The 24,807-nt window shown below is 40.8% G+C and overlaps 2 protein-coding genes across 2 annotated transcripts in view; both read right to left on the bottom strand.

The window, feature by feature from the left end:
* LOC121398040 (putative sodium-coupled neutral amino acid transporter 10) overlaps nt 1–4,251 on the bottom strand; it is a 97,426-nt gene extending 93,175 nt beyond the window's left edge. Inside the window, exons 1-2 of the mRNA XM_041576523.1 lie at nt 4,123–4,251; nt 2,047–2,110 (exon numbers count right to left, since the gene is read on the bottom strand). Of these exons, the coding sequence (XP_041432457.1) occupies nt 2,047–2,103 (57 nt within the window). The 5' untranslated portion in view covers nt 2,104–2,110; nt 4,123–4,251. The remainder of the gene's footprint in view (nt 1–2,046; nt 2,111–4,122) is intronic.
* Nucleotides 3,666–16,325, bottom strand: slc38a10.L (solute carrier family 38 member 10 L homeolog; the record flags this gene model as incomplete). Its single annotated transcript, NM_001093960.1, is given in 5 exon segments — nt 3,666–4,266; nt 7,619–7,712; nt 10,323–10,368; nt 14,752–14,869; nt 15,862–16,325. Coding segments are annotated over 5 exon segments (516 nt in total). The 5' UTR covers nt 15,952–16,325.
* Nucleotides 16,326–24,807: the final 8,482 nt, after the last annotated feature.

Here is a 24,807-nt window from a genome sequence, read left to right as displayed (position 1 = left end):
TGGCTTTCAACTCGGTCGAAACTTGTCAGAGAATCTGTGGCGAAAGGTAGTTCTGCGTGGGGAATTACTGCGCTTTGTTGTTCTGTTAATTTGGCCTTGAAAAAATTTCCCCCTGCAAAATGTGTTGACTGACCTAGAATTGGACTGGGGAACGAAGGTACTCTTGCTTGAGATATCTTTTCCAGTTCCTCCACGAAAAGGCGTGATCCCTTGAATGGCAACGCAATCAGCGACTTTTTAGAGCTAAGATCAGCCAACTCGTTTTTAAGCCATAGGGTGTGACATGCGGCTAATGCCAGGGCTGAGGTACGTGCTGCCAGTTGAGCTGTGTCTAGTGCCGCTTCACTAAGATAAGCGCTTGCATCTGCCATTTCTTGAGCCAATTCTAGAAGGTTTGCTCTGGAAGAACCATCTTGAAGTCATGATATCAGAGACGTAGACCAGGTCTCCATGGCTTTACTGACCCATGCAGCTATCAAGAACCCTTCCATCCGCTTAGCCGTTGGATCTTTGAATGCTGCCGTATCCGTACCCGGTAATGTGGTATTCATAGATAACCTTGAAGCTGGTGCGACCACAACTGGAGGTACCATCCATTGACCAATAAGTTCTTTTGGAAATGGATACATTTTAGAAAATTTGCAGCTGCGTTGAAATTTTCTCTCTGGTGTATGCCATTCAGCCTGAATGACTGCTCGTAGTTGGTCATGAGAAGGAAAATCAGTTTTTCATTGTTTCTTAAAAAGACCTTTGGACTGATTGTTGAGCTTTAGTTGGATCAAGCTTCAGTGTTTCTATAACTTTCTCATCTCTACATCATGAGACATTTCCTTGTCTGTGCCCCCATCTTCCTCGTCCCCAGAGGGGGAGCTAGAAGAGGAGATTTCGCCCTCCTGTTCTGAAGAGTCGGAAGCATCAAGGGCCCTGGTTGGGGGAGAAGGCGATTTGTGGCTAGGATTTGTCCGCTTACGTTTTTCCCCAGACCCTTCCTGTATCTTGAACATAGCCTTTCCAATAGAGTGAGAAATTGTTCCCGTAATGGAATCAGCTAGAGAGGGTATATTCTGGAAAAATGCCAGCAACTGAGACAACTGAATAGCCCACGCTGGTGCTGACATGTCTGTATTCGTTGTGGGGTTAGAATTCTGGGAGGATTCTAATTGAGCTCCTTGTACCTGTGGAGAATCCATTGGTACTGGTGGTGCCCCTTCCCCTGGTGCGCAAGACTTGCAGAGTGGTTCTACTTGACCACTTAAAAATTTGAAATGACACTTAGTGCAGGCAAAATAGATAACCTGCATTTCCCCTGCTGCTGGTGCAGCTCGTCCTCCACCCCGGGTAAATGGCCCCCCTGTCCTACCTTTGTCAGGCACTGAGGGTAAGGCTGGAGAACTCCGGTAGCAGGCTGACTTTTGCAGCCCTTTATATATTTATTTATTAGCCTCTCCGCTAAGTGTAGGAGGCAAGGAACAGTCTCTCTCTCCGGTATTGCCCCTCTCAGGTGCACCGACAGATTTGGCACTCACTTTGAAATGGGGCCCATCCAGCCGGTTGTCGGAAGATAACAGTTTTCCGCAGTCAACCAGGGAAGACCAGGTAACCGGCTCCCTGCAGAAACCTTCCATCTGCTGCCAGGCTATTCGGGAGCCAGTAGAGAGTACGGAGCAGTGCGGGCTTGCGTGTAGAGGGAGGGAGATGAGCAGGGATGGAGACGGGTGGGGGGTACGCTGTTGTTTGCTGTGGTTCCCCAGGAGCAGAGACATATATAGAAAAAAAGGTCTCCTTACCACCATTTCTTCACGTTTCCCGGCCAGAGTCCCTAGTCCCCCTCAGGAGAGGTCCATCCTTCTGTGGACAGGACACTTGAAAAACTGAGGAAAGAGGAAGTGCTGGGGGTAAAGCTGGAGTAGTCCTGGCACGCTCCCTTTTCAACTGTCAGTCAAGTGTCCTGCCTCCTGGAGGATGGAGCTTTACCCCACAGGTCTCCTGTGTCCCCCGGAGACGTCAGAGAAAATACAATTATATGTGGATGATACCCTGGTTTACCTGGGAGGATAGAGGAATCGCAGTCCTGAACGAACTCACATTGGTATTTGGCTCCATCTCAGGCCTAAAAAAGAAAGCAACTAAATTGAATCGATTACCGCTGGATGAGATGAAACGAGGGGAGTCCATAACAGCGTGTCCATGACGAGTCACCAACAAGTTCACGTACTTGGGGGTTCAAATCTCTCTACCTATCTCAAAGTTCAAAACACTCAACCTGGATCCACTGGTACAGTAGGTGCAGGATAAATGTATAAATTGGGGTCGTTTGCCAATTGACCCAGCTGGTAGGATACATCTGGTTAATATAACCTAAGTTGTTGGACATTTTATGGCATTCCCCCACTCACATACCCAAAACAGTGTTTACTAAATTAAACAAATTTGGCAAATTTATATGGAGAATCTCCAGAGCTAGACTGCTTTTATCCACTCTAATGAGACCAAGGGACAGGTGGGGAATCCTTCCCGGATACCTCTTTATATATTATACTGCAGCCCAACTAATGCATATCTCCCCAATGATCCACCAAGAGTTATCCCCGCCATTGTATCACCTGTGGGGGGACTATAACTGGGTATACAAATTCTCAGTGGCAGGCCATATTAGTTAGGAAACCCCAAAATCATGCTGCAATCAAAAGTTATAAATCAAGCACAAAAGATATCACAATATAAACACCATCTACCACAGACACCCATATGGGGTAATGCAGACTTATCGCATCTGGCCTTACTTAACCCCCTGGGAGTCTGGGATATGTATTTCAGAGGCTAAACCAATAAAGATTACTTAGTATTTCCTTCTTAAATGGGTTGTTTCACCTTTGAATTAACTTTTAGTATGATTTAGAGAGTGATGTTCCAAGACAATTTTCAATTGGTTTTAATTTTTTATTATTTGTGGTTTTTCAGTTATTTAGCTTTTTATTCAGCAGCTCTCCAGTTTTGCATTTCGGCAATCTAGTTGATAGGGTCCAACTTACCCTAGCAACCATGCATTGATTTGATTAAGAGACTGGAATATGAATATGAGAGTGCCTGAATAGAAAGATGAGTAATAAAAAGTAGCAATAACAATACATTTGCAGCCTTACAGAGCATTTGTTGCTTGATGGGTACTGGCACACCTTGCAGGGGTTATTGGCTTTTAAGCAACACAATTCTACCAGAGCTTCAGGTTTGAAAAATGAATAAGGAATCATGTACACAACTGACCAGCTGAAACAATTGATGAATATCTGCATCTGAAATGCTATTCAAATGCAATAATATTCTATTTAAAGGAGAAACAAACCCTTAATAAAAAAACTCTACCCCCCCCACCATACACAGACCCCCGCCCCCAGCCTAGCTGCCCCCCCCCCCCCGGGAAAATGCCCCTCCGTGCAGATTCTGTCCAGCGGAATTCACGGCAGCCATCTTCTCCTCTTCGGTAAACTTCGGATTATGCAGGGTGGGGGGTAGGGTTTTTTTTTTTATTAAGGGTTTGTTTGTCCTTTAAGGCTAATGCCACAGCTGATACAATGTGTTTTGTTTTCCAATTAGGAGAAATGAAATATTCTTTTGAATGTCACAGTAAGCTCAATGTAGTATACTTAACTGCCACCAGCCAATCACTGTTGTAATTATCTCTCTTTTTTTTGGAGGGTTATAAACTGCAGGCAAGATAGTGCTGTCCTTATCTACCTAAAAAGGTATCAGTGGGCAAACAGATTGATTTAATATCTCAGTGGGTACTGGCACACCTTTCAGGTCAATAAGGGGTTATTGGCTTTTAGATTGCAAGCTAGTCAGAGACATGCCTGCAATCAGCTACAAAGGTTTATGATGTTTCTAAGTTGACAAGCTTGCTGCCAAATGCTGTTGCAAACCATAGTTTGCTAGTAAGAAATAATAAACCTTTTAAAAAGACAATATATCCCAATGTCCAGTATAAGCCAAATAAATAAAGGTTCTGATGAAAATAAGGAGTGGGATACATTGAATAATAAATATTAGGTTCAGACAACCATTTTCTGTCTAATTACTAAAAATCTCTCAATCCTATATTCATAAGTACTCATTATTACTTACCACAAACATGAACACCGTGTAGAACATAAGAGCCATAGCACTGAAGGATTGAATGGAAGCCATCATGTTCCTTTGCAAGCTGAGGGGGAGCACAATACATAAGGAAACTGAAAATAGAAGGAACATGCGAAATCCTTCGCTCACCTTAAAAAAAAAAAAAAAAAAAAAAAAAAAAAAGGATGTAAGCACTGATAATGAATGTGGTTTTCCCAAAATGTGGTCTACATAATCATAAGCCAGAGTATTCAGTTTCATGTCTGCAATTTACAACAGGCCACACAGGGGCCAAAATCAATTAGCCAGCCAGCCCGCTGTAGGGCTGATATCAGCTAGTGTATTTTGGCCCTTGTGGCCCTAGCCTTACGCTATAGGCATACAGGCTGAAGGCTCTGGCTGTTGTCAGCCTGCGTATTCTTGCAGGCTGAGAAAAGCAAATATGTTCCCTGCCCTTTTGATTTGAATCCCATCAGCCTGTGTGTGCTCACTGTGTGAGTGAGAGCGAAGCTGAGCGAAAGCTGAACCTAGAACTGACAAGAGACTCCTGAATGCGAACAGAATAGAGGACTTTGTTAGCAGTCAGGGGCTAAATTCTGCCTGTGGATTTCAGCAGGCCGATTTCTGCCCCATCTGGCCCTAGCCTTGTTAAGGACAGCGCACCAGGTTGGTTTAGTTTTGAGGTGGGTGAGGGCGGTTTTAGAACCGTACGCAGGGCAACTTTTTGTCTAACAGCACATCAATAAACAAAAGGTATAATCTCTGAGAAGGGGGGCCAATTTGTTTGGCACGCCCAAGCAGAGGCGGGCCAGGCAAGCCAGGCGCCCAAGGCAGCTCAGCTGCCACCTTGCCCCCTCCCTTCCCCCGTCACATGCGCAGTAACAATGCTGGTGCGCATGCGCGGTAACGATGTTGGGTTGCACATTATCGATGCTAGCACATGCACAGTAACACTGCTCGCGCACATGCGCAATAGCGTTAGGGGCCCAAATTGTACGCCGAATTCCAGGTGAGTCTGGTCTAGGGGTAGGCAGAAGAGATAGCTGCCCAGCGCCCCAATTGTTGCGCCCTAGGCAGCTGCCTTTTCTGCCTACCCCTAGTTCCGGCCCTGCGCCCAAGATATTATAATGTCATATCGGAGACCCCAGGTCAGCTTGCTGAATCCACAAAGAGTAAGACGGTAACATAGTAATCCAAGAGTGGTGCCTCAGGTCGGTGCTGGTTTTAACAAACAAGCCCAGGGTCTCAGGAAAGCAATTATACTCACTAGGTCTAACAAATTGACACGTCCAAGCAGGGGTGATTCTGGCCTTTCTGCTGCCTGAGGCGAAAGTATGGCAATGCGCCCCCTGTGCCACGCCCCTGTGCCACGCCCCTGTGCCATGTTAGGAAATGTAGGAGGGAAGGAGGGTACCCCCAAAAAATGTAAACGTCGCCTGGTCTGAGCTGGCGAAGTCAAGTCTGGCTCAAGAGGTAACGTTCAGTAAAATCTGCAAATTAGCGTAGTTACGTCACTTTTTCAGAGCGCAACTTCACCTGGCGAATTTACGCCAGCACCCGTTAAATAGGCAAAGTGCAAAAATTACATTATGCTGGCGAATTTTCACTAGCGTTAGCCACTTTGCCTTTTAGTAAATTTCCCCCTTAATTTCCACAAAAACGTTGAATTTCGTCTTTATGTATTAACCAGGGAACATACATCTTTTTTTTTTTTTTTTTTTTAAATCTAATTTTTTTTTTATTTTTTAACTTTTCTATACTTTTTTTAACTTAAGCCTTGACTTTTTTATGACACACACACAGTGGGAGTGGAACAGACAGGGGTAGTACAACTATTATTTATTACAAATATTTGTTATTAACTTTTCTGTAAGTACAGTCAGTACAGTACCTGGTACTTCTTGTGAACAAACTCAGGCCCTAGACAGATGCAGCAACAGCCAGCCAGCCGCCCCAGGCACTAGTCCAAAAACAAATCCAGGCACTGCTGCAGCCTGCAGTCGAAACTCCAAAAGCCAGCGACCCAGCCAGCGACCCTGGAGATAGTGACGTCACCGGCGTCACGTGAGCAGGGACAGGGAGCAGGCAGCGGAGCGCAGCGCCAGCACGTAACAACGTCACGTGACGCATGCGCACTGGCCTGACTCCGTCTCCGCACTCCGCACAGGCACATCATAGGAGGAGTTAAGGGCGGCACTGAGGCAGCCGCCCGTCAGCAGCAGTAGAAGAGGGGATGGAACAACTGTCAACTGACATGACAAGGTGAAAGTCGCCGGTGCAGGCACATTACACGCAGCGCACATTTAAATTTTTTCTAACTTCACAGCACGCCAGGCCAGCACAGCAGTCCAAATGCCGCCCCTTCAACTAACCGACATTTTGCCGCCTGAGGCGAGATTCTCAGGCGGCCTCATTATAGAAGCGCCCCTGCGTCCAAGTCATTGTGACATCTAATATTTTTCTGATATAGCTTATTATAGTACAGCAGAGGATTGCAAAATAACAAAAAAAATTGACAAAATAACCTAGGGGTCATAGCATAGGAAGCACAATCCAAGGCCATTAGTACAGACTCACACACAATGGTCAGTTTCATCAGAAGGGAATTAACCTGCTGCTATGTTTTTGGAATGTGGGAGGAAACAGGAGAACACGGAGGAAACCAATACAAACATGTGGGGAACATAAAATCTAGAATCAAAATCGGGACCCCAGCTTTACACACAAATTATTGCTTTGTTATTGTAACCAGTATATTTGAATTGTATATATAAACCATTTTTCATCCACTCACAAACATATAATATAAATTACAAAACAAAGGTAGTCTTGCAAAAAATATATTATACATCAGGTAATATAGAATACTTGGGACCCGAGATTTCCAGGTTAGGAAAGTTTTGCCACCAATATCGATTCATAAAGCTTAGTTAGGTTTTATACGATAAAATGCAAAACATTTCTAGTGTGAATTCTAAATTCAGTGTTAAAAAATAAATAAAGGTGTTGTTAGAAGGATATCAGTTTCTTGGTTCCTGCTGGTACCTGTAGGATACATCTAATGCATGCAGAATCTCCAGTCCATGAAACTAACTTTTGGCCCAAGATTACTGCCTATATCTCAGAGTAAATGATCAAGTAAATGGGAGTCAGGCTGCGTACAGTGCTGAAGGAAACTATCTGAACACTGATTGGAGGACAATGTTCAATATCTTGACTGGGAGGCAGATAATTCAGATAGATTGGCTGTCTGGTGTTACCAAAACAGCAAGAGTTGTACATATTACTTTGCCATAAACTGCCCCTTTGACACTTAAAGTGAATGGGGAAAAATTGGGCAGCTTACTAAGGGACATTTACTACAAACCAAAACCAGATGTGGAGAGCACTAAGGGCATTATCATGTTTAAATGATGCAGGAGGGACATGGGTAGAGGGGCCAACAATGTAGAGGAGCAAACAATGGGCATATTGACCCCTTCTAAGTCTCAAACCAACTTACCTGCAGCCCAAGTAATCGAGCGAAGAATGAGGAGCCAAGATCTCCAATCACAACGTAGAAAGCAATACAGGTTCCTAACATTAGCCCAATCATACTGCAAAATAAATGCAAAAGTATCAAAAGAATGCCATATGGCATAAATAAATGCTACTTTAAAAAGGAGGGTTAGGGCTGGTAATTCATAAATTCATCAGATGAAGTTTAAGCCTGCATATGAAAAAACGGTCTTCTTTCGAAACCCAAGTTTAGCAAAATACGCTCATTTTAGTTTTGGGGCAGATCAAATACCTGAAATTACAAATATTTTACTTGTGGTGGATTGTACAAATAGATGTCAAATATTATTCATAACCGCCTACATCATATGATAAACATCATCGTACAAAACAGTTCTTCTCCAAAGAAAGGCTCTTCTCACTGAATGATAGAACAAAGTGCGAGGTTGATTTACTAACAAATGTAACAAATTTCACCACTGCAGTTACCCACACTAACCAGATCAGATTTTTATGTTCATTTCTAACCTCTTTTTTTTTTTATTCATCATTATCCCTGTGGGTACAGACCGGCAAGGAATGAGACCAACTAATGAATATCTTGTCATGCAGTTGAATGCACAGAAAACATTCCTTGATGAGCTTAAGGACTGTAGTTAGAATTGATTCAAATAGGGAGTTTAACACGTTTTCAGTATGCAAGACTTGTGCTGAACAGACTTTTTACATAGTGTTTTAAGCACAATTGTTCTTGTTTTTGTTATTTCTTGAGTCAAAAATGGCAAACAAGAAAACTGGATGTAATCCATGTTTGGTTCTTGCAAGGTAGATAATTAGATAACCAGTTCTTAGCTCAAGAAATAACTCGGCTATAAGAACAGCTTGGGTATGTTAGAGGAGCCATTTTTCTGGCACAAGACAATAACGCATTTTGTTAGCTACCTGAAGTTTGCTGGAAGGAAAGCATTCTTGTCATGCTAAAAAGGTTTTTTGGAGTACTGTGTATTGGCAAGGATTCTTACCATATCAATCATGACCCAAATTGGCCTATGCCTATTTAGGGTGGGTCTTCATGATCCTGTGATATTTCTTTCTATAAGATTCTAATCAAAACAAGATACATAAATGGTTCTAGACCAATTTTTAGCTTTCCCTAAAGTGTGATTGTTATGTTAGGAGTACAAATTAAAGCATCTTAGTAGCCTTTTTATAAATTTAATAAAAGTAAAATTAGTAAAAAAAATAAAATAAATAAGAATTATTGGTTTATATTTAAAGCCTTGGGAAACAGCACTGCTGAATTTCCCAATATTCTAGGTAACAGGTTTCTGGATAACAGATCCCATTCTTGCTTTACAAATACTTGTCATATGTACAACAACTTCAAAAACAGTGAAATCAATATGTTCAACGGCCTTCAAATAAACACAATACAACATGGTTCAGAATGAGATAGTACACAAGCAATTTAATATTTCTAATACAGGCATCAATGATTAGTATGCCTTTAAAAACTGGTGCGTTCTGGAGACAATGACTGTAGGACCACAATTTGTCCATCAGACTGGAGTCTAGCAATCCACTGAATGCAATACACCCTGAACTTTGGCCATAAAAACAAAAAACTGATATAACCAAAATATTTACCCTGAGAAAACAAATATTTTAACCGGGCCCCCTTGGCAATGGAAACAATAAGCAGGTAATTATTTTTTGATAAATAAGGCCAAATATTTGGAAAATGCACGTTTAATATGTGTGTGATAAGAGCAAAAATATTTCTAAATATAATCCATACATACATTAATATGGAGTAGGTATGCCTCAAGTAACCCCTAGCAACCAATCAGTTATTTGTTTGTTCAGTGTAACCAGAATAACATAATCACATTTCAGGTTGCTACAGGTTACTGTGCTGAAGCAACTATGAAATTAAGAAAATACTGTAAATAAAGACATCAAGCTGATATATACAGAATCTGAAAATGAATTATGAGTAACAGTCGGCTCTATATAATTATTTTAATATAAATGAAAAAAATCTTGTAAAATCTATTTTAGCTAGTGGAGAAAGGCAAGAAGAATCTTGTTACTGCTGCAGAGGTACACTTGGTGCACTGACTTTAATGTTAATTTTAGTATAATAAAGACAAACATTTTAAAACTTCTATCATACTTAATACTAAATGTTATAAGACTGATCGCACATTAGTTCCCATATTTATTCTCCTTTAGTGCAAGATTGTACCCCTTGAGTGTAGGAAAACAATATGACTAACCGGAATGAAGCTGCAACCAGGTCCAGACTCAAAAATGGCCCCTGGCATTATTTTCAAGTACACAGGGTCCCAAAGAGGCCCCCCCCCCAATGGGTCCATAAACAGTGAATGCCTACAGCATCTTACAGCAGTGGCATAACTAGATATTACCGGGACGCACAGAAAATTAAATTGTGAGTTCCAAAACATTGGCATGTAGACCTATTACAGAAAGATGTATTGAAATTGCTCATAAGGCTACACTCCTGGACCCCCCCGAACCGCAGGGCCTTTATCCTCTTTAGCCAAGCCCTTTCTTACAACAGCCCCTCTGGCATCTGCAGAATCTTCAGATTGCCAGTTCCAGCCTGATAGCAACAATGGTTTAGCTGTAAGATTAAAGTTCAACCATTCAAAGCCAAATAGCAACATAAAAATATTTAGCATTACCTGGTTTCCACCATCATTTTCCCGGCTTTTCCATAGGCATGAAAAGCTGAAGGAAGGAAAGAAACAGTGTTACTGGCTGTGGGACAGGAGGCTGAAAGAAAACAGGGCTCAAAGTTTGATGGTTTGAAGAAAATGGATATGTCCGATTAATTGGGAAGATGAAATTAGCATATAAAGGAATGATAAAGCTTTAAAAGCATGTCTATCACTTTCCTATACTATAAAGGTTATTTAAAGGAACAGTAACACCAAAAATTTAAAGCGTATTAAAGTAATGAAAATATCATGTACTGTTGCCCTGCACTAGCAAAACAGATGTGTTTGCTTTAGAAACACTACTATACTTCATATAAACAAGCTGCTGTGTAGCAATGGCGGCAATTGAAAAAAGGCTATATGGCACAGGTTAAATAGTGGATAACAGATAACACCATAATGTTCTACGGAGCTTATCTGCTATTTCTTTGTAACCTGAGCCTTTTCTCCTTTGCATTGCTGCCCCTTTGCTACACAGCAGCTTGTTTATATAAACTATAGTAGAGATTCTGAAGCAAACACACCAGTTTTACCAGTGCAGGGCAAGAGTATATTATATTTGTATTACTTTACAACACTCATTTGTTTATGTTACTGTTCCTGTTAAAAAGAACTGCTGCTGCAAGTGTGGTCATGCTAAAATGGTCAAAAATTTTGCACTTATTGATGCCATTTATTAAAGGTACTTGCACCCACACTTCTTGCACATCTTCTACTGAATCATGGACAAGCGCATTTATTACCACTTGGAAAACAAGGAGATACCACTACTCTAAACATTACACACTAATACCATTTTAATGCTATGCACCAGAAGTGACCAAATCTTTACTCTGAAAATGATAACATGAACTTTTATCTAATCTGCAGACACGCACACATGCAATTGCATTTTTTTAATGCATTGGGGTAAAAAATATTGCTGTGCCCACAGAGTGTCATTTTATATTAAAATAATGCATACTGGCACATAGAAATATACTTTTTATTGTGGACTTAGAATGGGGTGTCCACAAAAACTACATAATAACTTAAAATATTTAGTAATTTAGAGAGCATATAACAGGCACACTTTCAATTGAAATTACATTTACCAATAACTTAAAAGCCTTTACATTTTTTTACTTCAATTTTACTTCACTTGCTCCATTGCTTTCTAGGTTTCATTTGTTACTGTTTAATAAAATGTAAACTTTAGGCATTAATATATTTATTTTTCTCCCTAACTCGTGTCTCCTGAAGCTGTTCAATAATCCAGACAGCTGACACTCCAATCAGTAAAAATGACATACATTTGTTAATACATCTCTCAGTAGCAGCAGCACCAGCTTCCATACTGATCATGCTCTATGACTTTAAGAAACGTTGAATTTGATCTTTCACTTGCTGTTTCTTTGCTGCTTCTGAACAGTTAGAAACAAATGTATTAAAGGTGTCCACAAGGGCACACAATAACAACAAATTCAGGGATGCAAATCAAGCTTTGCACATCATTATCCAGGAAATAGGATTATGATTAATTTCAGATTTACTTGTACCTCTGAATTTGTTGTTTACTGTTGGTTGGCATTTGGAACACAATTAAGGTGTACTGATATTCTACCATGGGCCAGTGCACAGGATTGTCATAGGCACAGCCATATATTCTTGTTGTGATTAGCTGCTGCGTGGCAGTTCCAAAATTACCAGTGACTTAGCCAGGCAGAGACGTGGCTGTGGAGACACATCACCATGGTAACCCAGTATAGACAAGATCTCTCACACTCGCAATTTACAATGTAACATGCTGGCAGGAATGTTCTTCATACAAGAGGAACACTTTTAATGCTACAGCTGGACCTCTATATTATTTAATGCATAATTTGGTTATCCTGCACTGAAATATGGAGTATTAATTTGGGGTTATAGGGGGTTAGGGGTTATGGTACATCTTCATATAGGTCTTTATGAAAACTGGAACAACAACTACACTAACACATCAACATTCTTTGTTGTGTTTAATCTGAACTACAATTTGGCAGTTGGCACCCCTGCGGTCATTATTATTAATCTCATGTTATGTTGGTATGCAAACATTTAATGTAAATATTCACCCAACTGCTGCTTTTAAATGGGCAGTATACCCTCTTGTTTAACTTGAGCTCAATAAACGAGGTTTGTGCTAAATTTTGCATGTGGTCTTAATCACAAAATCTTTGTTTTTTTTATTTTTTAAGATATACAGGCCAAAAAGGGAAGCCCCTGTCTTTACCTTTTATTGTGACTGTTTTGTTATCAGGAGTCCATTATGCAAGAGGGTTATCTGTGCACTGTTAATATAATTATCTAACTTGCAAGGACCAAACATGGAGAAGCTTCAGTTTCCCCTGTTTTCCTCGAATAAAAAAAAAATCATATTTAATAAAAGAAAAAAATAGGCAAAAATACATTCAGTACAAGCTCTTTTTGCTGAACTGATGTTGAAAATGGGGTGCACTGATGCTAATAAACGCGTGAGGTATTCATTAAACACATGAAATCCATAATGAACGGACAGCACCTAAAAGTCATAATGCTAGTTAATGCCTGGTAAAAAAACATAACACAGGTTTGCAGAAGGCCTGGGAATCAGACAGATGCTACTAGTGCTTTGGCACCAAAATTAGATTGTACAGATAGCCCAATAACTGACACAAGGCATCATATTATATATGACAGTTTCAGATGCAGGGAATTGAGCATACTACACACGTGCAAGCCTAACACTTAACACAGTTGTAAAAAAACAAGAATATAAACTTCAATGCAGTATAAAAGTGAATATAAAAATATTGCCAGGGAAGGGGTTATGAGCAGAAAGGAATAGCTTTTGGATGTGATGCATACATGTGGCACTACAGCTTAGTACAGTGATCGCAATGTGGACCAAATGCAAAGGGTAACAAAAGGTAATTACAGAATTCAATCTACATCAGAGCAAATGAAAAGCAGAAGGGACAACACACTACATTTTAACAGCTTGCTTCCCATAGTAAACATGGCAATCATTTTATTTCTTGACAATGATCATGGGCACTGCCTATTTGCAGAATTTAGCATTGTAATGATCCTGAGTGGGAAGTTACATATAATAGTAAGTAAGGTTGAAAAAAGACACACGTCCATCAAGTTCAACCTTTTAGTTTTTGTTTTAATCTGCCTAACTGCTAGTAGATCCAGAGGAAGGCAAAAAAAAAAAAAACATCTGAAGCCTCTCCAATTTGCCTCAGAGGGGGAAAAAAATCCTTCCTGACTCCAAAATGGTAATCGGACTAGTCCCTGGATCAACTTGCACTATGAGCTATCTCCCATAACCCTGTATTCCCTCACTTGCTAAAAAGCAATCCAACCCCTTCTTAAAGCTATTTAATGTATCAGCCTGTACAACTGATTCAGGGAGAGAATTCCACATCTTCACAGCTCTCACAGCTCTCCCCTTCCGAATATTTAGGCGGAACCTCTTTTATTCTAATCGGAATGGGTGAACTCGTGTCAGCTAGAAAGACCTACTGGTAAATAAAGCATTAGAGAGATTATTATATGATCCCCTTATATATTTATACATAGTTATCATATCTCCCCTTAAGTGCCTCTTCTCCAGTCTTTCCTCATAGCTAAGATTTTCCATACCTTTTAACAGCTTAGTTGTCCTTCTCTGTACCCTCTCTAATACAATAATGTCCTGTTTGAGTGATGGAGACCAAAACTGTATGGCATATTCTAGATGGGGTCCATTAATAGTTTTGTGAGCTTATCTGGGCCATTAACTGCAATGACCCCCAAGTCTCAAATGACACACATACCCCTTGCCTGCCACCACAGCCCATGAACTGTGCTTTATATGGAATTATAATATCCTTATTTTTGTAAACATTAGGCAAGGCTGTTTTTGATTTACTTTCTTTAGTACCATCTGATCTGTAGCTTTCACTACAGCTACTTTGTAACATCCTCTCATTACTATGCTGCAAGAAACTTGCTTCAAATAGCTGAATATAAAATCTATATTTACTTTGTACCTTAGTCACAATTAACAGTTGCAAAATTATATGCATGCTTGTCCCAAGTGCTTTCTCTATGAGCTATATACAGAAAAAACAAGACCTAGCAGTAAGTCTACAGTAACTAAATGAGGTCCTGTGATGGTAAATGGTGAGGGGAAAATGCAGGCATTGGCTGTAAGAAGAATGTTGCACTTTTAACTTCAGTCACAATGACAGCAGTTGCAGCTACCTGTGTGAACTATCCATAAATCTGTAGTGACTTTTTGGAGCAGTGACAGAGTGAAGTATCCCTAATTCATTATGGAATTGTTTCCAATAGAATGAACCCAATGACAACACGGGTAAATCACTGAGCATATTTTGGTTCTCACCAAGGCCAGCATATGTTCGACGTTTGCTAACACTGGCCGATTTCACAAGGAACATGCAGGACTGATGGGTCATCCAAGCGCATAACATAAGAAGTAAAATGCCCAGGAGTATGCCACACTGTAGAGAAACAAGAACAAAAAAACATATTATTCAGCATTCTGTCGTAGGCTTTGCCCTCCCCAAATTTGAAAGATCAAGCTTCATACTTAGATGATGCCCAAATGCTGGGAAATTACCCATAGTAAGTTAAGCTGGATCAAATAATTAAACTCTACTTAGCAACATATGGTGCTTGGTGACTGTAGCATAATACATATACTAAAGCAGGGGTAGGGAACCTGCGGCTCCAGAGCCTCATGTGGCTCTTCATCCTGCTTGCTGCGGCTTAGTATACAGTTTTTTATGTCTGGATGTTGTTCACCAACCCTTTTTTCGCTTCACTTGGTAGTACATTGTTCACCAGAAATAAAAAGTGTTTGGAAGGTTAACAAAATGGTACAAAGAAAACCGCTGGCACACGGGGGTAATGCTGGCAGGGTGAACCCTTGCTTTAAATTTATTGCAGCATGCAACGCTTCGGGGGTAAACCGCTTTATCAAGAATGCCAGAAGCTTTCTGGAAGCCAGTAAAACACTGCACACACATATAAGCACTGAACGCAGGTAAAATGCAATATGCACAAAATACAAACTGTATCTCAACCTGCGTTTGGCGCTGTGTGAGTACAGCCCCATTGACAATAATTCAGTGTGTTTACTCCTGCGCTCCCCTGTGGCTGAACAAAAGAAAGCGCAACGCAGGGGAGCACAGGTAAAATTGCTTGTGTGTAAGAGCCCTAAGAGTTGCATAAAAGCAAGCCTACAATAGCTGGGGAGGACAGGCTTTACATACATTCTACACACTATATAGTCATAGATATTTGACTACATGATATTTATAGATATAAAATACATAAAAAAAACTGAATAACCTGTAAAAGCTGTCAAGTTTGTGACCTGCATAAATAGCACTTGGTCTGCAGCGCTGTACCTTTATATGACCATGGAATACCCTTATTTTACAAGAACACAAATATACACAATACATAAATATGAATATGTCACACTTACCTGTTGGAAACAGAATGGCATTGTCAACACACTAACCCCCACAATGCTGTTGACTATGTTCATTATAAGTCCCCAGTTGGACGCTGCCATGGCTGCTTCACTGCTGAGTAAGCCAGATATAAAGTATATTTAAAGTTTGGTTAATACTGTGTTACATGAATGCCACGAAAATAAAGACGTACAAGAGTCTTATTCCTTATTATAATCGTCCATCCACACACACACACACGCTCTGAGTGTAATTTGGTCCCAGAATTATGGCTTAGATTTGTATATAAATAAAAGGACTATGGGTTTAGGAAAGGTTCCATGGGGTACAGGAGGAATGGCTGATAAAAGGAGACGCTTTCAAAGAATCAAATTGTTAAAAAGTTCAATAAAAAGTCCGGAACTGAAATCTGGAGCCACATACGCTAACACTCTTAGCAGCCGCGTACTTCCCTGTCAGTCGTATTCGGTAAGCGTTCCTAACCAAAAAGATTAAAATCTGTGTGATAGAATGTACTATTGCGCTGGCAGTTGTAGCCGCGCAGACACCGAAGCAACACGTAGCACCACAGAGCGGTCGGAGGACAGATCAGACTTGCGGTATAACAGGCAGCAAATGTCCTTCCTGGGAAAAGAATTACAGTGTTGGGTATTATAATTTCAAGTGCTACTGGCTACTGCTACGTGTGTTTAAAGTATTACTATTATTTCTAAGATGGGAAACCATTGTTGTTGAATTGTTGTTACAGTTGAATATATATCTCTATCTATCTATCTATCTATCTATCTATATAGCAAATAGTAGATGCACTTAATTTTCCAGATGTAATTGCTTTACATAAATGACATTCCATACCTCCCAACTGTCCCTTTTTCGGAGGGACAGTCCCTCTTTTGACAGCTCAACCTGCAGTCCCTCATTTGTACTGGAAAGTCCCTATTTTCTCTGCACTGAACAGCCAGAAAAAGAAACAAAGTTTCTCACTTAATTGGCTTTTAGCAGAGAGCCCAGAACAGCTAACAGGTGCAAATAAGATACTTTGTAACAATTTTGAGACACAAAAACACAGTTTAGATAAGGAGAAATATTCAAACTTTCATAACCTACCAAATTTTGTAAAACAAACATGGTAATTAGGGGGTGTGGCCACAGAAAGGGGTGTGGTCAAACAATTGCTGCACTACATGCGGAAAAAAAATTTTTGTCCCTCTTTTTACTTCCAAAATGTTGGGAGGTATGCATTTCGTTTTCACCATACTTTAAGTCTTGTGATTTAAAGGAAAACTATACCCCCAAAATGAATACTTAAGCAACAGATAGTTTATATCAAATTAAATGACATATTAAAGAATCTTACCAAACTGGAATATATATTTACATAAATATTGCCCTTTTACATCTCTTGCCTTGAACCACGATTTCGTGACTCTATCTGTGCTGCCTCAGAGATCACCTGACCAGAAATACTACAACACTAACTGTAACAGGAAGAAGTGAGGAAGCAAAAGGCAGAACTCTGTCTGTTAATTGGCTCATGTGACCTAACATGTGGTTTGTATGTGTATACAGTGAATCTTACGATCCCAGGGGGCGGCCCTTATTTTTTAAAATGGTAATTTTCTATTTATGATTACCCAATGGCACATACTACTAAAAAAGTATATTATTATGATAATGGTTCATTTACATGAAGCAGGGTTTTACACATGAGCTGTTTTACTCAGTTTCTTTTAATAGAGACCTACATTGTTTGGGGGGTATAGTTTTCCTTTAATTGCAAAAAGTCAGTGAGTATAAGAAGAGTGAGAGTGTGTGTGAGAGAGAGTAAGTCAGGGTGTGTGTGAAAGAGAGTAAATGTGTGTGAGCGAAAGGTTAAGAATGTGTGTGAGAGAGAGTTAAGCTGGCCATATACACTATAAAATCAGTTTGTTTGGCGACATCGCCAAACGAGTGGATCTTTCCCCGATATGCCCACCAATGCAAGGCTATATTAAGAACGTTTGGCCTAATAGAGAGAAAGTAGGTGTGTGTGAGAGACAGTAAGAGCTTGTGAGAGAGAGTGCGCTTGTCAGAGAGAGTAAGAGTGTGTGATTGAAAAAGTGTGTGTGTGAGAGAAAGAGTGTGTGAGACAGGGCCGGAACTAGGGGTAGGCAGAGTAGGCACGTGCCTAGGGCGCAAAGCTGGGGGGGCACCAGGCACGTACCTGCTCTGACGCCTACCCCATTGACCGGTCTCGTCTCTCCCTGACTGGCATGAATATTTTGTGGTAATAATGCGCTTTTGCGCATGTGTGCTCGAGCGCGCACTCAGCCGGCGCCGTGCCCAGCCAGGTTGCCTAGGGCACCTGGCTGGGTTGGCCCGGCTCTGGTGTGAGATAGAAAGTGTGTGTGTGAGAGAGAAAGTGTGTGTGAGAGAGAGTAAGTTTGTGAGAGAGAGAGTGTGTTAGAGTTAGTAAGATAATGTCAGAGAGAGTGAGTGTGTGTGGAGAGCTTAAGAGTGTGAGAGAGAGTAAGGTAATGTCAGAGAGAGTGAGTGCGTGTGGAGAGAGTAAGAGTGTGAGAGAGAGAGTAAGAGCAGGGCCGGAACTAGGGGTAGGCAGAGTAGGCACGTGCCTAGGGCGCAAAGCTGGGAGGGCGCCAGGCACGTACCTTCTCTGTCACCTACCCCAAGTCCGGTTCCCTTCTCTTGCCGACTTTTCGCACTTAGTGCACTTCTGCGCATGGGCAAATTCGCGCATGCGCACGCGAGCGCAAATTTGTGCACATGCATACTAAACAGGCGCTGCGACTGCCGGGCCTGCCTAGGGCGCCTGCCCAGCGTGGCCCAGCACTGAGTAAAAGTATATGAGCGAGAAAGAGTGTTTGAGAGAGAAAGTGTGTATATGAGAGAGAGTGTGTGCGTGTGAGAGAGAAAGAGAGTAGGTGTATGTGAGAGAGAGTAGGTATGTGTGAGAGACAGTAAGAGTGTGTGAGAGACAGTAAGAGTGTGTGACAGAGAGCTAGGCGAGTGTGTTAGAGAAAGTGTGTGTGTGTGTGTGTGAGAGAGAGAGAGAGAGAGAGAGAGAGAGAGAGAGAGAGAGAGAGAGAGAGAGAGAGAGAGAGAGAGAAAGTGTGTATGAGAGAGAGAGAGAGTAAGTGTTTGAGACTAGTCCGATTGCCATTTTGGAGTCAGGAAGGAATTCTTTCCACTTTTAGGCAAATTGGAGAGGCTTCAGTTGTTTTTTTTTGCTTTCCTCTGGATCAACTAGTAGTTAGGCAGGTTAAAAAAAGTTAAAATGTTGACCTTGATGGACGTGTGTCTTTTTTCAACCTAACTTACCATGTTACAAATATATAGCAGTAGTGATGTGTGGATCGATAAAACGTCGACACACCCAATCCTAACCTGTCCGCTCCCAACCTAGCATGGTACCTCTATTTATAGACCCACACCAGACCTACCCATCAGTGACATCACAAAAGGGCAGGCACATGCCTATAAATAGAGCCTGCCAGAGGCAGAAGCTGGCAATGTCATGTTGCTGGTGGGGAGAGTGGAGGGAAGAGCTCAACTAACCTCACCCACAACACAGAAGTACTGTGTGAATGGCATATGAGTTTTGGAGTGCCATCAGTCTATATTATTTATAGTTATGATCTGATGCCCCCCGCCAAAAATCTTTGAAGGGGCCCGGCGCAGTCCTTCACTCTTCCGCCCTCTGTCGCTTGAGGCGTGCACGCAAATTTTTTTTAAGACAGCGTCTGATGGAGGTTTTTGGTGCTGCAGACCCCACGATCCAGACCTCCCCGCGACCGTGGGGTCTGCTTCCTCACTTTAGTTAACAGTTACCTGAGCTATAGCAAACACTTTGAACACTTGAAAAAGAGCTTGGCTCGAAACATGTTGTGACACAATACAGCACCTATATCTTTTGCAGCAACGACCTGCGTCAGACCTATGATTGACCACAATCTCTTTTGTTGGATATTATGCTTCATTGGACGGAAGCGGTGGTTAAAGGTCAACTACACTGAATCTACTCTCATCTTGTTGTTATAGCAAACACATTCCCATCATACCGTACATAGCCTGTTCTTTTGCCCACATACCCTAGCTGTTAGTCATGTGTGGGCCGGCCAGAAACAGGTTAACCTGTGGGTTGGGCAGGTCTGTACATCACTAATAGCTAGGCTATGTGGGCTAAAGAACAGGATATGTATGATGAGTATGTGTTTGTTATAGCTACAAAACATATCAAACGAATTTACTTAAAGATAAAGTATCAGATCATAAGTAGAAATAATTTAAAGTCATACTGTCATGGGAAAATCTTTTTTTTCAAAATTAATGAGTTAATTGGGCTGCTCCAGCAGAATTCTGCACTGAAATCCATTTCTCAAAAGAGCAAACAGATTTTTTTTTATATTTAATTTTGAAATCTGACATGGGGCTAGACATATTGTCAATTTCCCAGCGGCCCCAAGTCATGTGACTTGTGCTCTGATAAACTTCAATCACTCTTTACTGCTGTACTGCAAGTTGGAGTGATATCACCCCTCTCCCTTTCCCCCCCCCCCCAGCAGCCAAACAAAAGAACAATGGGAAGGTAACCAGATAGCAGCTCCCTAACACAAGATAACAGCTGCCTGGTAGATCGAAGAACAGCACTCAATAGTAAAAACCCATGTCGCACTGAGACACATTCAGTTACATTGAGAAGGAAAAAAATCAGCCTGCCAGAAAGCATTTCTCTCCTAAAGTGCAGGCGCAAGTCACATGACTGGGGGCAGCTGGGAAATTGACAAAATGTCTAGCCCCATGTCAGATTTCAAAATTGAATATAAAAGAATCTGTTTGCTCTTTTGAGAAATGGATTTCAGTGCAGAATTCTGCTGGAGTAGCACTATTAACTGATGTGTTTTGAAAAAAACATGTTTTCCGATGATTGGATCCCTTTAAGTCTGACAGTAGTCCAAAACTCTTATCCCCCAAATTATGTAATTTTTGTATATTTTAGTGATGTGCTGGCCGGCCTGGGACCCAAGGGTCGTCGGGTTTTGGCTGGCACCTGCATATTGAGTTTGGGCTGTGGGCAGGATCGGGCCAAGCTCTTCCTGCCGCCCATCCCACCCGCGACCTAAGTATGCACCGCTTCTGGCGGCGTCTATTTCTAAATGCACGCCTGTCTGCCCCCTACGTATCGTCAGAGACAGGGGGATGGAGAGGTGGGTTAGGGTGCGGGTGCAGAGAGGCAGATTCGGATCTTGAATGGTTTCTTATTTAAGAAAAAACTAGAATGAAAAAAACTAGAATCAGCGAGTTCAGCGTTAACAACCCAAAAACTCGAATAGATCAAGCAATCTTTCAGCAAAAAAAAAAAACTTGAATCTCTCAAAGTGATTGAGTTTTCTAGCAAAAACCCACCGAAAAAAACTCGAACATCATGAAGGCTATTAATATCTTCAAATGGTTCAAGGGACCTCTGCCATTGACTCCTGCATGACCTCAACCAGGCCCCAATTTGTGGAAATGCTGCCAAGGCCCAGGCCTTGGGCGGCAGGATTTTAGGGCAACATGCTGCCCACACACATTCGTTCAGAAACACTGTGGATGCGCAAGAGATAAAATGGTTTATTAAATTTCCCATGTGCCAATCCCCATTTCTCCAGTCTTAATGATAACATTTGTTAGAATAAAATTTGCTAGAATAAAAGGCCACTATGTAAATCCGACCCTGACCTCGACAGGTTTTAGATGGCGTATTTTCGGATATGAGCTATTTCCAGGGTCTGGGTATAAAAAATCTCATAAAATTTAAGTTTTTCATTTAACCTGAAAAATCGATCTGTGGCTCATACATAACCTCGTAAACTCAAATTTTTTTGTGGAAAACACAACTCGAAACTTAATAAATCTGCCCTAAGGGATTTGTCACCCGTGCTCTACTGCAGTCAGAAAATCTCCCCAAGATTCTTTCCCATTGGCAGTAAAGTAAAATAATGGCAAAACATGCGTGGCACTGCCTTCAGAAAATGAAGCACCGTGTATGTTTTCCCCATCAGCAAATTACTTTATTGCCGATGGGAAAGCATTTCAGGGAGATCTGTTGTCCGCCGTAGCACAAATGTAAAACCGGTCAACAAATCTCCTGTGAGTCACTACCGTGAACGGATACATTTCTCAGCAGTCAGACTGGGACGGACGGACACTGGGAAAAAACCCTATGGGCCCGGGCCTCATGGGCCCCTGTCGGCTCAGATCTGGCCCCCCATTGCTGACCTGCGTGTGCACTTTTACTTTACAGTTTTTCGCGCATGTGCATCGGCGCACTTTTTTGCGCATGTGCATGCTGGAGGGTGCCCCCAGGGACTGCCAGGAGGGCCCGTCATTGTGCAGCCCTGGTGGGCCCCGAAGGCTACAGTCCGACCCTGTCAGCAGCATTGCGGGATGTTAACAACTGTTGTAGATATCAAAGGTATCTGGCAATCAGCAGTTTGAGTATTCAAAGCAACATAAGGCAACCATCAGAGCTCTAGAGAGGTCATCTGGCCAGTGACAATATCAGGTGTATTTGTAACTAACTGCTAAATAATATCTTTGTGCTTTATAAATGTATGTTAATAATAGTGCAAGCTAATTATGGGGGTTACTGTGTTTGTGACATCACTCAGGGACCTTATTTACGCAAATGAACACTTTAATGTTGCACATTTTTGGTTAAAGGGTGTCCTGCTTTTAAGTTAACTTTTAGTATGTTTTAGAGTGGCAACTTTTCAATTGGTCTTCATTGTTTATTTTTTTCTATTATAATTTAATTATTTGCCTCCTTCTTCTGATGCTTTCAAATAGGGGGCCTCTAACCATATAACCATATCTAAATAAGACACTTTTTTAGTTACATTGTTTTGAGATTGTTCATCAGAAATAAAGGCTTTTTTCAGTTGCAGTCTCTGGTGTTTGAGTCTGCCTGCTCAGTAATTCAGGTGCAGATTCTGTTACAATTTTGCTTCATTAGTTGATACATTTCTCAGCAGCATGTAACTATGTAACTATGTAGTGTATCAATTATAACAGTTGCCTTTATTGAAACTCATGGATTCTGCTCAGCAGGTACAAAGATAAGAAATGTATCAACTAGGGGGCAGATTTATCAATGGTCGAATTTCAAATTTAATTAAAAAAGACCAAACGAACTCTATTAAAAAAAATCAAAGGTTTTTTTTTTGTGTGTGAATTGGCCATTTTCAATCGAATTCGAATCATACGAAATTAAGTAACAGTGTAATCGATTGAATTCAATTCAAAGTTTTTCCAAAAAAACCTTTTGATTTTTCAAAGTCCACCAATTGACTCTAGGTTCTAGGAGGTCCTCCATAGGTGAAAACAGCAATACGGCAGGTTTTAGATGGTCGAAGTCGAATTTTTAAAGAGACAGTACATGATAAATTTCGATATTCGAATTTTCGATTTTTTTTTTCAAATCGAATTTGGACTATTCCCTAGTCAAAGTACACAAAAATTAGCTCAAAATTCGAATTTTTTTTAATTTGAATTTTCACTAGACCTTTGATAAATCTGCCCCTAGATGTATCAATTTAGATACATTTAGCGTTCACATGGTTTAAAATAAAAACACCTTGATAAATTCACCATTTATTTTACACAGCTTTTTACACAGTTTTTTCTGTGAATTTAGTTTTACGCAACATAATAAATAGGCCCCAAAATATTTTTACAAATTAACCACTGGATATTATAGTGAACAACTTCAAACCTAGAAATCAACAAAAATATGTTTTTGGCCATGGTTTCATTGAGTAATTACTGGTTGCTTTTTCATAATCTTTATTAGAAAAATATTTAAATGTTTTCTGATATGATCAAATCACTTTACTGGCTGTGAGATCTATGTTCTTCTTCTGTTAAATAGTATGTTTGTTCTATAAGGACCTAGTACCAATGTCTTATAAACTTTATTATTCTAGGTGGCACATGGAGGTGAAAGGGTTTCATGTCAACAAATCAACAGCTCAGCAACTCTTTCAAATTCCTGAGCCCTAATGAGCCTGATAACACAGTTTCATGATTTATCATTGGTGCTTTCAGAAATTGCTGCAGAATGATCTGACTTCTAAGGAGAAATCAATAGGAGACAAATGGTACGTATGCAAATGACACAGTGACAAAAGCAGTCATCTGTATAATGAACACTTAGACTTCATTTACTCAATTATGTTTCTCAAAAGGCTTTCTCTCCCCCAAAGATTTCACTTCACATCGCTTCTACATCAACTTCCAGCCATTTCCTTGCATAAAATTATTTGTTCGATGTGAAATTGAGCTTTTGCTAATGATGTGCTTACCTCTTCTCCCTGACTTTCTGAGAATCTGCTAGAAATCTTGTCTTGTGGATTCCCCTGTGTGTAACCAGGAAGGGACAAAGTAAAAAGCAGATCCTAACTGTGAAACTAGCATTTTCAGATAGTCTGGCTAGAGGATACAGAAGCAACGATTCACATGAAAATAGAAGGGAGAGATGATTAAAAAATGCAGGGGCTGAGTAAGAATAAGCAGACTGGTATGGAGGGGGGAAATATACAGGTAGAGCTGACTTTGCAACATTTGGAAAAGGTGAATGGACTTTTTCTTCAACATATCACTTGCTGTTCATACCTGCTGGCCTATGCCTGAGGTTTATGTTGTGGGTCTCACTGAGCTCATTAATTTGAAATGTGTTTTTTATAATTCTGCTCTGGTGGGAAATATAATAAAACATAATTACATGTGGGGTTTTTTTATACTATTTTCTTGCATTTTTTGCAAGACTGCAATTTTTGCATTACTGCTATAGATGTACACAGCATGGGATATATTTGAATTCTCTTTTTTGATGAAATGTAATAAGACATAGCCTAGCCTACTTTCTGACAATGCCTGCAATGGTTTTCTATGCCATATGTATCTAGAACAGTGCTGTC

Source organism: Xenopus laevis, chromosome 9_10L (assembly GCF_017654675.1).
Source record: "Xenopus laevis strain J_2021 chromosome 9_10L, Xenopus_laevis_v10.1, whole genome shotgun sequence".
Lineage (NCBI taxonomy): Eukaryota > Metazoa > Chordata > Amphibia > Anura > Pipidae > Xenopus > Xenopus laevis.
Note: the sequence above shows the minus strand (reverse complement) of the source record. Positions and strands in the feature narration are given on the sequence as shown.